At 41.3% G+C, this 12533-nt stretch overlaps 1 protein-coding gene across 1 annotated transcript in view; it reads left to right on the top strand.

Moving 5' to 3' along the window:
• The first annotated feature begins 3394 nt into the window (after positions 1-3394).
• LOC138202331 (caskin-2-like) overlaps positions 3395-12533 on the top strand; it is a 49677-nt gene continuing 40538 nt past the window's right edge. The window contains exon 1 of the mRNA XM_069156266.1: positions 3395-3502. Coding sequence (XP_069012367.1) covers positions 3409-3502 — 94 coding nt within the window. The 5' untranslated portion in view covers positions 3395-3408. The remainder of the gene's footprint in view (positions 3503-12533) is intronic.

The raw sequence follows: 12533 nt of genomic DNA on the forward strand, positions 1-12533 counted from the left end.
TTCAATATTTGTTAATAAACATTTTTACTTTGAAAGTTAGTACCGGAAGTCGCGTATATCTGTACAGTTCACTAGACACTCCACTCCGTATCGGACTACTCAGCGCTCTTTCCTTAGTGACTCCGCTGAGAAATAGCTGGCCGCAACCTGCCGTTTACCGTCTACAACAGGTGAGACCCCCTTCTCTCTCTATAAATGTATTTATTTGGAATCAGGTTTGTCATTTAATGCTGCGTTTTTAGTTTGTGCTCCATCAGGAGTTGGAACAGCTTGACAGTTAAGACCGACAAGTTCGGAAAGAAGAAGAATAAACAAACGGATTGGTATGATGAGGATCAACCGACCAATCCGTAATAAATGTGTGAAAAAAATGGGACATTCCCGTTTCTTCACTTTTAAGTAATCAATATAACGTGTAATAACTTTAAACGAGCCAGTGGCATTTTGCCCAAAATTCGGCACGTAGGCAGTCATTGTCGAGCATCTCAATACAAAATCAACTTGCCACTGCTTCATCCTTCCCTCGCTTTATTTTGGCGAAAGAAGGCAGTGTGGATACGAAGTGATGCAGTTCGAAAACCTGAGATGATAATAATGTGTTATTGCAGATTTTCGATCTGTGTCAGTAATAACTTAAAGTGCCCAAAACCTTTTAATAATGGATATGTGCGCTTGCTGTCTTATGTAGGATTCAATTGGTGGAGTTGAGAGTGGCCTTAAGTTTGTGCTCCAACACATTCTACTGATATGCAAATTCATTCTAAAGAGGTCAAATTTAATTGATAAGAAGTCAGAACAATTACAGCAATTTGAGATGCTTTTATTTTCTACTTTCTAAAAATCATCTTCACTTGACTGTAGTAAATACTACAAGACAGAAGATGCTCCTGAAGGATTTGTTTACAGTCTAGTCAGTGTGATTTATGGATTTAACATCTCCCACTCTGCATTTCATCCACGACCATCGAACTACCTCACTATCCACTGACATTTTCTCTAACAAGATACATTTGGACTCGGTTTACATTCTGGCTCGTTTCAATGGAGAGGCTGCACAGTTGTTTACTGTCTGGCAAGGTGCCTGGCTAGTTTTAGATTATGTGTCAGTGCAAAGACATGCATTGGCATCTACTGCTGTGCTGCACTTCTGCATGATCACCTAGTAGTCCAGAGGAATAACTGAACTGTCTGTCTAACAGTCCCTAAATAGGCTGGCAGACAGAATAAGCTACGTATGGTGTTAACATGAGAGTCGTATACCCCGAGAGCGGCGTAGAATGAAATGAAAATCATTTCCACACAGAAAGCGTGTTGTATGAAGTTGGTGTGAGATCTGAAAAACAAATTTAGCTGACTTACTTAAATGTGAAATCTTTTGGCTGCTGCTTCAATTCTTGATAACTTGCATAGGCTACTGACGTTGAGACAAGATAGATTTGCGCTGTGTTTGCACTGTCTTCTCCAAGATTACCACACTGCTTCCTTTTGGACTTCAAACTTCAATTCTGTTTACGATTGAGGCTGTATGGCTCTGAGGAAAAAGCCTGTTTGATGCTGTGTCAGTTGTAGAAGGAGAAAAACCCATGAGGGCTGTTTTTACACCTCTCTGAGAACACGAGTTGGTTATTTTTTGTCCCTTAATGTTGTTTCTGCACTTGCTGTCTCACACAATTTCAGGTAAATTGGTTCTGACGCAGCAGTCGGCTTTGCCTAACTATCGTCTTGGAGAGAAAAATATAGATCTCTTTTTTTCCCCCAAAGACATAAGCTGGCAGAATGGCATGCGGTGCTTCATCTTTAAGACTCGTGCTTTCATTTTACATGGATTTTTAATTTCTCAGAGTTATCTGGGATCCGTGGGACCACTTAAGTAGACAAACTAAGCTATCTTTGAACAGAAAGTAGTTTTTGAAAAAACAATTATGTCCTCATGTGGGGGGACAATCAGTTTATTTTACTGTATAAAACAATGAAGTGACATTTTTTCAACACCTGTGTCTGTGGAAAAACAAAATTGTAAACTACGCAACGCATCATGTAAAACCTTGTGATTTGTTCAACATTTGTCACTATAAAATTTCCTCGCTCAAGTTTTTCCTCCTCCTGACAGAATTATGCCCTGAAAATGTATCATAATATCAAATAAAACCAGTTGATGTTGATGAATTTGTATCACATGCAAGAACTATTTATTCTCTTACAAACTGCCCAAATCTTCCCAAACTATGTTACCTTGCTGTTACACCTTCACTTTGCATGAATGATGGGCAAAAATATAGTGTCCTCGAACAGGTACTTCCTGGTAGCGTCCCAGCTTGTTTGCACTGCAAAACAATTCTCAAATTTGTGTTCTATACAAAACTACAAATGTTATTAATCATCAATGAACAAGGTTCGACCATAAAGTTTTATGAAGTTTTTTCCCCTTTTCATTACTTTTTCTACTAGTGTCCACTGGTGAGAAAAAGAAAAAGTAAAAGCAGTGCCAGCTTTTCTTGACAGTTTCTGATACTTTGTGCTACGGACAGATTTTGGTCAGCAATCAGCCTGACAGCGTCCGCTGAGCAAAGATTACTGGACGTCCCTCGAACCCGAGGTGACCGAGTTTTTCAAACTGTTGCACTGAAGTTTGTGGAACACTCTCCCCCTGTCGCTATGATCTCTCAACTCCTGTGACATTTTCAAAAGACAGTTAAAAATGATTTTTATTCAGACAGGCTTTTGGTCAGCCTGTCTATATATAGTTTATTTTATTTATTACCCTTTACTGGCTTATCTCTCCACTAGTTTACTCATTTGCTTGTTGTTATTGTTATTTTAATTGTTGTTGTGATTTTAACGGTTTCAAATCATGCTGTTTCTGGGCTGTTTTTATTCATGAAAAACACTGTGATTTTATATCCGCGACAAATAAACTTTACTTGCTTACTCACGATATGGTAGCGCTCTTTTTTGACTTTATTCCTTAAATGCCAGTAGACTCAAAGTCTGTGTCATTCTTTCTTTGCAGGGTAATTCCAGGTTGGGCTGCTTATGCTTCCAGGTTGACAGTAGACAGACTATGAACATACACACAGCCCTGCAAGCAAATAAAACCTCCACGAGCCCGACTGTCTCTCCAGATCAGAGGTCATCACGCAGCCAGGCAACCATCAGAGCTAATGGACCTAAACAACAACAAGGGGAAGTGCACCTCCTGGACCAACTTACCTGATGCTCCGTCCCTCTAGATGCTCCTCTATTCACTATCCTCATCTCATGGCTGGGATTCAGCAGCTACCCGCTAATGTGTTGACAAGTCTTCACTGAAAACCATCTGCCTGAAAGAGTATTTACAAGACCAGAAAAAAGTGGTCTTGGTTGTCACCAGGGATCAGTTGGTGTTTCTCTGGTTAGGTCTGTAAAATCATGGGGAAAGAACAGGATCTGCTGGTGGCAGTGAAGTGTGGAGACCTTCTGCTGGCTCACAGGCTTCTTTCCAAAGTCAAGTGCAACAAAACCAGTGAGTATGGAACCTCCAGAGGCAGGTGGTAGTTCTATAGTCGGTTAATACAATGTTGTGTTTGTGTTGTACTGAGAGTGTAATTGTTTCCACTGTGAAAACAGAACTTAGATGGCAGAATTGAAGCTCCTGCCATCCTCGACCTTGTTGTTACAAATAAGTTACAATTGCAGTTTCTGTGCAATAACCACAGCATCAGGTTCAGCTGTTGACCGCAAAACACAGCATTCAGGCTTGGGGACAATTTGAAACTAAGTGGATTCAAAGTGTGGCACAACATGAGCTAATCTCCTAAATGCAGACCCTGCAGCTCCGGTGTCTCGCTGTGTGGGTTTTAAGGAGGCTTTCTTCTTCTTTCAGAGTTTCTTATCTGCCTAGATTCCAAGTCAGGCGACAAGCAAGCTCTCGTCACAGTAGCATTGTTGCAAACGACAGGGTTCTCCCTTATTCAGGCTCAGGAAAAGTTAAGACTGCAAGCAAGCTGTGAAGTTGAAGCTGCCTCTGATTTTTGGCGTTATCTGCTCTGGGCTTTCATCAGGATATCTGGCTGCTCAGTTACCCGCTCTGGGAACAGAGCTGTGGCTTTCAGGAAAAAGCCTGTTACACACTTTCTACACTCTACAGACATGGAGAACTGCTGGGCATAGAAAATATTAAAAGTGATTTTTGTCTTGTTTTTGCGCTGCAATGACTGCCAGGCTGGCTGAGGCAATGCAACATGGGAGAATTAATGAGTAATGTTCTCTGCTGTTTTATAAACGAGCATCGAGGTGCCCTGGAGGAAGGCACTGGCACTTCACATATCAGAAATATGGAGGATGATTTATATATTGCACACAGATATATATCTATATATATGTGAGAAACGAGTCTCCAGTGTCTGACAGCAGCACAGGGCTTTTCAGATGACCTGAACTATCTTCCATAACCAAACCACCTTGTCAATAAGCAATGAGGGCAGATTGATTGGTTTGTAGTGACCTGCTTTGAAAGGCTTGAAAACGGGTCGGTGCAAAAAATAAGGTTGAGCAATGCTCGATTTTTTTTATTTTACTTACTTCCTTTTTTTTTAACTCTGACTTTTGAATCACATTTAAATGAAACATAGTTTTACACCAGTAACCTCATTTGTAGAGTGTAATGTATTCATTTTACTGTAGGATTTGTGCATAAAAAAATGTATGCAGTCACAACAGTGAGAGTTGTGATGGATGTGGGAACAATTTTATTAACCTTTTGATTACCATTTTGGATATCATTTCTTATTTTTAGTTTTGGAGAATCCACCATAGACTGTTTGACCAGTGAATTCCTGCTGTGGGAGCAGCAAGACAGTCGTTGTCTGTTTATGCAAAAATATTGGAAAAGTTCACAAAACTTTTAATCACAACTGTATTTAGTAATGTAGCTGTTCACAGAGTTATGACACAAACTATATAATCTGGAGCTAAAGATTTTTAAGTACTGTAAACTTCAATGGGCGTCTGCTCCTGCTAATATTGATTGTGTTGATAAATGGGCTCAATCAGGGGTTCAACTTCAATTCAATTAAATTTGATTTACGTCATGTAGTGCCAAATCACAAGTTATTTCAAGGCACTTAACATTGTAAAGTCCTCCCAACAGAACCTTGTAGAGAGGAAGCCAACATTTCGACAGTTCCGTCATGAGCAGCAGCCGGGAGGAAAAAAACTCCCCTTTAACAGGAAGAAAAACTTCCGATAGTGGGAAGGAAACCCTCCCTTTTAACACGAGGAAACTTTTGACAGAACCAGGCTCCGAGGTGGGCGGCCATCTGCCTCGACCGGTTGGGGTGAGAAAAAGAAAAGAACAGCATAGAGATCCAAGACAAAAAATGTTGTTAGTGGGGTCAGCAATCATAGAGCAGAAACATGCAGCTCTGGGGCCAGGGAAACCTGCAAAAGAAAAAATAAATAAATACAGAGCAAGGAGAACTACATAGAGAAATGACAAACAAAAACAAAATTATGGGTAAGAAAAGGCATAAAGTTAATTAAATGTACCCGTAGCATATAAATGCATGTAAAGGTCCCCCAGCAGCCTTGGCCTATAACAGCATAACAAGGGGTTTGTCAGGGTCGCCGGTCTGTACTCTCACTCCAGCATTTTGGATCAACTATTGTTATTGTATGTGGCACCTTCGAAATTTGTATCCAACCACATACTTACGCCAGATGATATTGCCTTGGCCTCCAGCACCACTGTGAGCAATCATGGAGCCAATCTTTGATGCCTTTCCAATCACACATAAATCTCCAGGACTGCTTTATTTAATCTACACAATAATAATAGAATCCAGAACAGCCTCAGAGTGATGCCGTAAAGTTGGTTGCTTTTATTACTTCCAGGCTAGACTATTGTAAACTCTGGAATGTCCTGCTTCAGGGTTTTTAATAACCACAGCTATATTTCTAGATATGAGAGCGGCACCATCCAAAGTGGGATGGACACTGTCTCTCCTGATTAGACCAGGTTTTTCCCAGAAAGTTTTCCAATGGTCTACAAAGCTCACATCGTTTTGCTGGACAGCACCTCGAAAGCCAGCGGTTGAATGCAGCAAAACATATCATGAGTAGTCAGTTTTAGGCAGGAGTTCAAGGAAGACTTTGGTGTCCAGCATTGTATCGACAAATTTACACAACTATTCTACATTAACTTCCGACTGCTGTTTTAGCAACTGTTGCTGGTAAATTTCTCTTTTCAGAGCACCAATATGCCCCTCACACTTATTGTCAGTATCTTTGTCTCGTGTCCTACACACTACCTACTGTACCTCAATAGCCTGCGGTTTAAACAGGCAAGATCTATGTCACATGGCCTGAATGCTGTTTTATAGGCTTCCATCCCACCGAAGGTAGTGTTTTCCTCTGAATTGTCTGAATATTAGCCATATCGAAATGAGAACCTTTAATGCTATTATTGGTGTTTTTGCCGAAGTAGCTCTCTCGATAATGAGTGCAGGGACCAGATGGTAAAGCTGGCTGGGAGCTGGCAGAGGATACTTGTAGTGTCCTGAGGGGATTAGCTAAGGTACTGAGACTGGCTTGATGGACAGGGAGCTGAGATGGGAGGTTTCCTCTCTGATCAGCCATCTGCTGACATCAGGTCAGGTTCTCACTCAATTGAAGTGGACTTACCACAGCATCTCCTTTTTTGCTTAGCTGTTGGGAGCATAGTGTATATAAATACTCGGAAGGCTGCATGTTTTGCTGCGTTTAGAGTGACAGCATGACTTGTAATCTCACCAGAAGTGTACCCTTCTCATATACTCTTGACTCCAGTGGAGTTGAATGGGCGTTGTTCCAGACCATTAGAGACTAGAGCTTCTTTAAAGGCCTTCGTGATTACAATGTCTTTTGTTGGAGCACATGCTTGCTTTCATCTTGACACACAGCCCAACCCACTGTCATGCTGAATACAAGGCCATGAGGTGATTGTCAACGCACAGACAGGCAAAACAGCCTCAACACAAAGACGAAAGATCATGTTTGACTATGGTGTCAGTCATTGATAGATATATAATGTATGCAGACGTCTACAAATATTTTTCACAACTTTTCGCCAAACAATCAGGTGATGACATTAAGCTGTGCTAAGTTATCCAAATCTAAAAATAAAGTTTGCTATTTATGCAAAAACTACTTCAGACACAAAACTACAACATTTACCAGTATTTTCGCCAATCAACTAATCAATTCATCAAGTGTGGTCAGGAAAGACAGGAAAAAAACTTGACACTGCTTTGAAGAAAAGAGCTTTATCATCAGTCAATATTATTGCAGTAAGTCAGGGCTTCCCACTTGCTCTATCAGTTACATTACATTACATTGCTTTTATCCAAAGCGACTTACAATAAGTGCATTTCAACCACGAGGGTACGAATTCAGAACAACAACAATTAAGAAAGTACAATTTTCTTCAAGATAGCCAAACTTCAAAGTGCTATACGTAAGTGCCATTTTAAGTGCTACTAAAGTGCTACCTATTCAAGGTAAAGTCGGAAGAGGTGTGTTTTTAGTTTGCGGTGGAAGATGTACAGACTTTCTGCTGTCCTGATGTCGTTGGGGAGCTCATTCCACCATTTAGGAGCAAGGACAGCAAACAGTCATGATTTTGTAGAGTGTTTATCTCGCAGTGAGGGAGCAAAAGCTGATTGGTAGATGCAGAGCGGAGTGAACGGGCTGGGGTGTAAGGTTGGACCATGTCCTGGATGTAGACTGGACCTGATCTGTTCGCAGCACGGTATGCAAGTACCAATGTTTTGAAACGGATGCGGGCAGCTACTGGTAACCAGTGAAGGGAGCGGAGGAGCGGAGTAGTGGGAATGAATTTAGGAGGTTAAAGACCAGTCGAGCTGCTGCATTCTGGATGAGCTGCAGAGGTTGGATGGCACTAACAGATAGACCTGCCAGGAGGGAGTTACAATAGTCTAGGCGTGAGATGACCAGAACCTGGACCAGAACCTGCACTGCCTTCTGAGTGGGAAGAGGACATATTCTCCTGATGTTGTGCAGCATGTATCTACAGGAACGTGTTGTTGCAGTGATGTTGGCAGTAAGGGAGAGTTGACTGTCGAGTGTCACACCGAGGTTCTTAGCAGTCAGGGTCGGGGATAACAGAGAGTTGTCAAAGGTAATAGTCAGGTCGTGGGTGGGAGAGTCTTTCCCTGGAAGAAAGAACAGTTCAGTCTTGTCAAGGTTAATTTTCAGGTGGTGTGAGGACATCCACTGAAAGATGTCAGTCAGACAGGCAGAGATTTGTGCTGCTACCTGTGTTTCAGATTGGGGAAAAGAGAGGATTAGTTGGGTGTCATCAGCATAACAGTGGTAGGAAATGCCATGTGAGTGAATGACAGAGCTGAGAGAGTTGATGTACAGAGAGAAGAGGAGGGGACCCAGGACGGAGCCTTGAGGGACCCCAGTAGTGAGAGGACAAGGTTCAGACACAGATCCTCTCCAAGTTACCCGGTAGGCGAGGTCGTTGAGGTAGGATGAGAACAGGGAGAGAGCAGAGCCTAAGACACCCAGGTCCTGAAGGAGGAAAGAAGGATCTGGTGGTTCACTGTGTCAAATGCAGCAGAAGGTCTAGAAGGATCAGGACAGAGGAGAGAGAGGCTGCTCTAGCAGTGTGAAGCTGCTCAGAGACAGAAGGAGGGCCGTCTCTGTTGAGTGGTCTGTTGAAACCAGACTGGTGGTCAAGAAGGTTATTATGGTGGAGATAGGAGGAGAGTTGATTAAAGACAGCTCGCTCCAGAGTTTTGGAAAGAAAGGGAAGAAGAGAGACAGGTCTATAGTTATTTACTTCAGACGGGTTGAGGGGGGGTTTCTTCAGGAGAGGGTTTACTCTTGCCTCCTTCAGAGAGTTCGGGAAACAGCCAGTTGACAGGGAAGTGTTAATGAGATGGGTGAGAAAAGGAAGAAGGTCAGGAGCAATAGACTGGAGAATGTGAGATGGGATGAGGTCAAGGGGGCAGGTGGTTGGGCGGGCGGAGGTTACCAAAGTAAGAACTTGATTGGGAGACGGGGTGAAAGAGGAAAGCGAAGGGGATGAAGATGAAGTTGCTAGAAATGTAGTTACAGAAGATTGATTAGAAAATGAGAAGCGTGTGTCATCTATCTTTTTTTGTAAAATAGTTGACAAAGTGGTTTGGTAGAAGGGTGGAAGGAGGAGGTGGCACGGGGAGGAGGGGGGTCAAGGAGGTTGGAAAAGATGGAGAAGAGGTTTTTGGGGTTAGAAAGTGAGGATAGAATTCTGGTTTGGAAGAAAGATCACTTTTCCATTTCCAGTTCACACTTCAAAATCTAATGGCTTAAAGAGATGTAACTCTACCCATTTGCTGTCTTTCAGTTCACACCGATCTACAGTATACAAATCGTCTGCACTGCCTCCAATCACTGCTTTTCTGCTCGCCTGAAGTTAAAGCTGGCAGCTCAGTGATATGGAAAGGCCCACCTTGCAAGTTGACAGGATAAGTTCCTGAGGTACGTGATGTTCGAAAGACCCAGGCTGTCTGAAACAGCGGGGTTTTTTTGTCACTGTCAGAGGTACACTGTGGTTCCATAGCAAAAATGCTCAGCCATGTTGACAGCTGCTTATTTGACTTGACATCATGGACATGCTAATATGGTAAAAACTTGATTTTTATTGGACAAAGTCTGTAAATGTTATTTTACAGCAATTTTTCACCTTTATTTAATAGCTGCAGCAGAAATGGACAGGAAGTGCATCGAATTACACAATTTATTTTCTTAACTCATATGCCATTTTTTTTTACACTTTATAATCTTTAATCACTGGGTTATGTCTGGCATTGATCAGCCTAGCTTAGCATAAAACTGAGCATGGGGCAAATCGTTCAGCCTGGCCCTGTCAAAAAAACCAAAATGCCTATAAATACTTCTAAAGCTCAATAATTACTAAAAAGTTCTGTGTCTTCTCTTTAGACACAGTAATAACAATGTGTGGTTTTATAGGTAGAACTCTTTTTTAACAATATTTTTCCAGAGCTAACTCCAGTCATTCCATTGAGGTTGCCAAGTTTGGTGCTTGCTGCGTTGGTAGAGTGACGTATACCAAAACCTGCACTGACTAATCTTATCAGGCAACTCCAGCGATTGACATTGCACGGTCTTGGGTGGATGGATAAATTACTCTATGTCAAGAAATAGTAACTGAGTCATAACTAACTCTCAAACAAAAGCAATTTTTTTTTACATATCTGTTTGTGTTGACATTAAACACATTGTACACAACATTCTAATTAGTGAGGTTAGTGAAACTAAACACATAGTGCTTCCAAATACTGAATCTTCTGTAACAACCCCCTTCATTCCTTGAATCAGGGATAACCTGTCCTACCTAATGTCAGATTAGAAGTCTGTTAGACTTAATAGAAGAGATGCATCTTTGTATAAATAGGTGTGATCATGTGGATTATTCCATGTGTGTTGTCTCAATGCTTATATATATATATATTTAAACAAATTAATTTCTTTCATGTCTTTAACTTTTGGCTCATCTAATCTGTCGTGTATTGAGTCTGCAGCAGCAGGGTGCTCTAGTTGGCCCATTAGCCAACTGGCTAACGGGGCTAATCACTCTTCTACTCTAATAGCCAGACAGCTGGGTAGCAGCCATGTAGTGTGTAAACGGCTTTCGAGTTCACCTACTCTTGCATTGAATCAGACGCGCACGCACGCACGCACGCACGCACGCACGCACGCACGCACACACACACACGCACACACACACACACGCACGCACGCACACACACACACACACACACACATTAATCCTGACCCCTCTCGTCCCCTGACAGATGGGGTGCCTGTCTAGGATTGCTGAGGAACTTACCAAAGGAATTAAGGAGAGTGTGTGTGTGTGTGTGTGTGTGTGTGTGTGTGTGGTTGCAATAGACAGTGTCATTTAAACTGGCATAACTGACCTTTTATTACTCGCTCCAGGCTGCACATACTTGGATCTAGAAATCCTCTTCATTTAGCTCTTTTGTTTTTTTCACTTTTACTAAAAAACAGGCGTCCAGTCAGTCAGGTGCAACAATGTATTATTCGGATTTTGTGCAACTGTGGCAAACTGTGACTCAGATTGTAGAGTGGCTTGTCGACTAATGTCAGGATTGGCGGTTCAGTCCTTACCCCCTCAATACCATAAATCAAAGTGTCTTTGAGCAAGACACTGAACCCCAACTTGCTCCTAATGGCAGACAGGCACCTTCTATTTTTGTTTTGCTTTTTAAACCTTTACTGTAAAAGTGCTGTATATGTGCAGACCACTTACCTTACCTCCCCTGCCTCTACATGCCCTGCAACTGTTTTCACTGGTTTCACGGAGTTAAAAAGTAAAAAAAGAAAAGTCTTCTGACCTCCTTGTGGCATAGTTTTTGTGCTTGGATAAGGATACCACTATTTTCTGATAAGGAGTTCTCGTGTTGTATTTATCAGAGTGTGAATGGGTGAGGAGCATGTCGCCCAAACGGGAATGGGGATAATGAGTATCTTCTTGTGGTAATAAGAATCAGTAGGAGAGGTTGCTGTTGGGGCTTTAACATTTTACGTTATCACACTCTTTTACTTAATTTTTTTATACCGTCATTTACATTTCATCCTTCTATTGTTCCTGTTTCTTATCCTGAAAATGGAAGCAAATGGAAATCACACTGTGGTTGTTGCTCACATCTGCTGACTGAATTATAATGGGAAGTGTCCTAATAACAGTATTGTGGATAATATTTTAGCTAAGAGATCAGTTGGGCAAATCTGTGACATAGGAGGAAAAAGTACAACTGCTGCACTGATATTTTCAGATTTACACTGCAACCTTTTTGCAATCTGTGTTTTCCCCATAGACCAAAAAGGCTTGGTGGGATATTAACAGGTTTGAATGACAAGTCAAAAAGGATGTAATGAAGGAGAGAATTGAGATGCATTTTATAAATGGTAGAATCTAGTGTTTCTGAAGTTTGTGCACAGGATAAAAGTCAGGATATCTCAGTCTTTGCTTTTTCTGATTTCTTCCCATACCTTTATTGGAAGACTAAGTTGTATTACAACTTAACAAACAACCTAATTGTATCCACAGCCATCTCTTCTATCATTTATGATAACATTTGGCTTTTCATATTTATTTGGTGTTAGTTTTAGTCTTTTGAAAAATGTCTTCCTCAGATTTGAATCCTTTAATTTTCAGTCTGGTTTTCTTTGAAATATCAGACAGATTTTTTAATTTTTTTTTTTAAAGTTTTATATCTTCTAAGCCATTGAATACTGTCACCATTTCTGCTATTGTAGCTACAAATGTTATTCTCATCTTGCAAAAGGTTAATGGAAATCTCTGTCATTGTCCCTCTGCTCTGCAGCAATATAACTTACTTTGTCGTAGTAAATCCAGTTAATGATATTTCCAAACTTTGGCTGTTTGAGCAGATTCTCTTTTTCTCTGCCCATCCTGCATTAGAAAGCATTAGCATTAGAATTAGCAGCTATATGTTTTC

This window comes from Embiotoca jacksoni, unplaced genomic scaffold (assembly GCF_022577435.1).
Source record: "Embiotoca jacksoni isolate LCO1_2020_lvr unplaced genomic scaffold, fEmbJac1.0.p SCAF_20, whole genome shotgun sequence".
NCBI classification, from domain to species: domain Eukaryota; kingdom Metazoa; phylum Chordata; class Actinopteri; family Embiotocidae; genus Embiotoca; species Embiotoca jacksoni.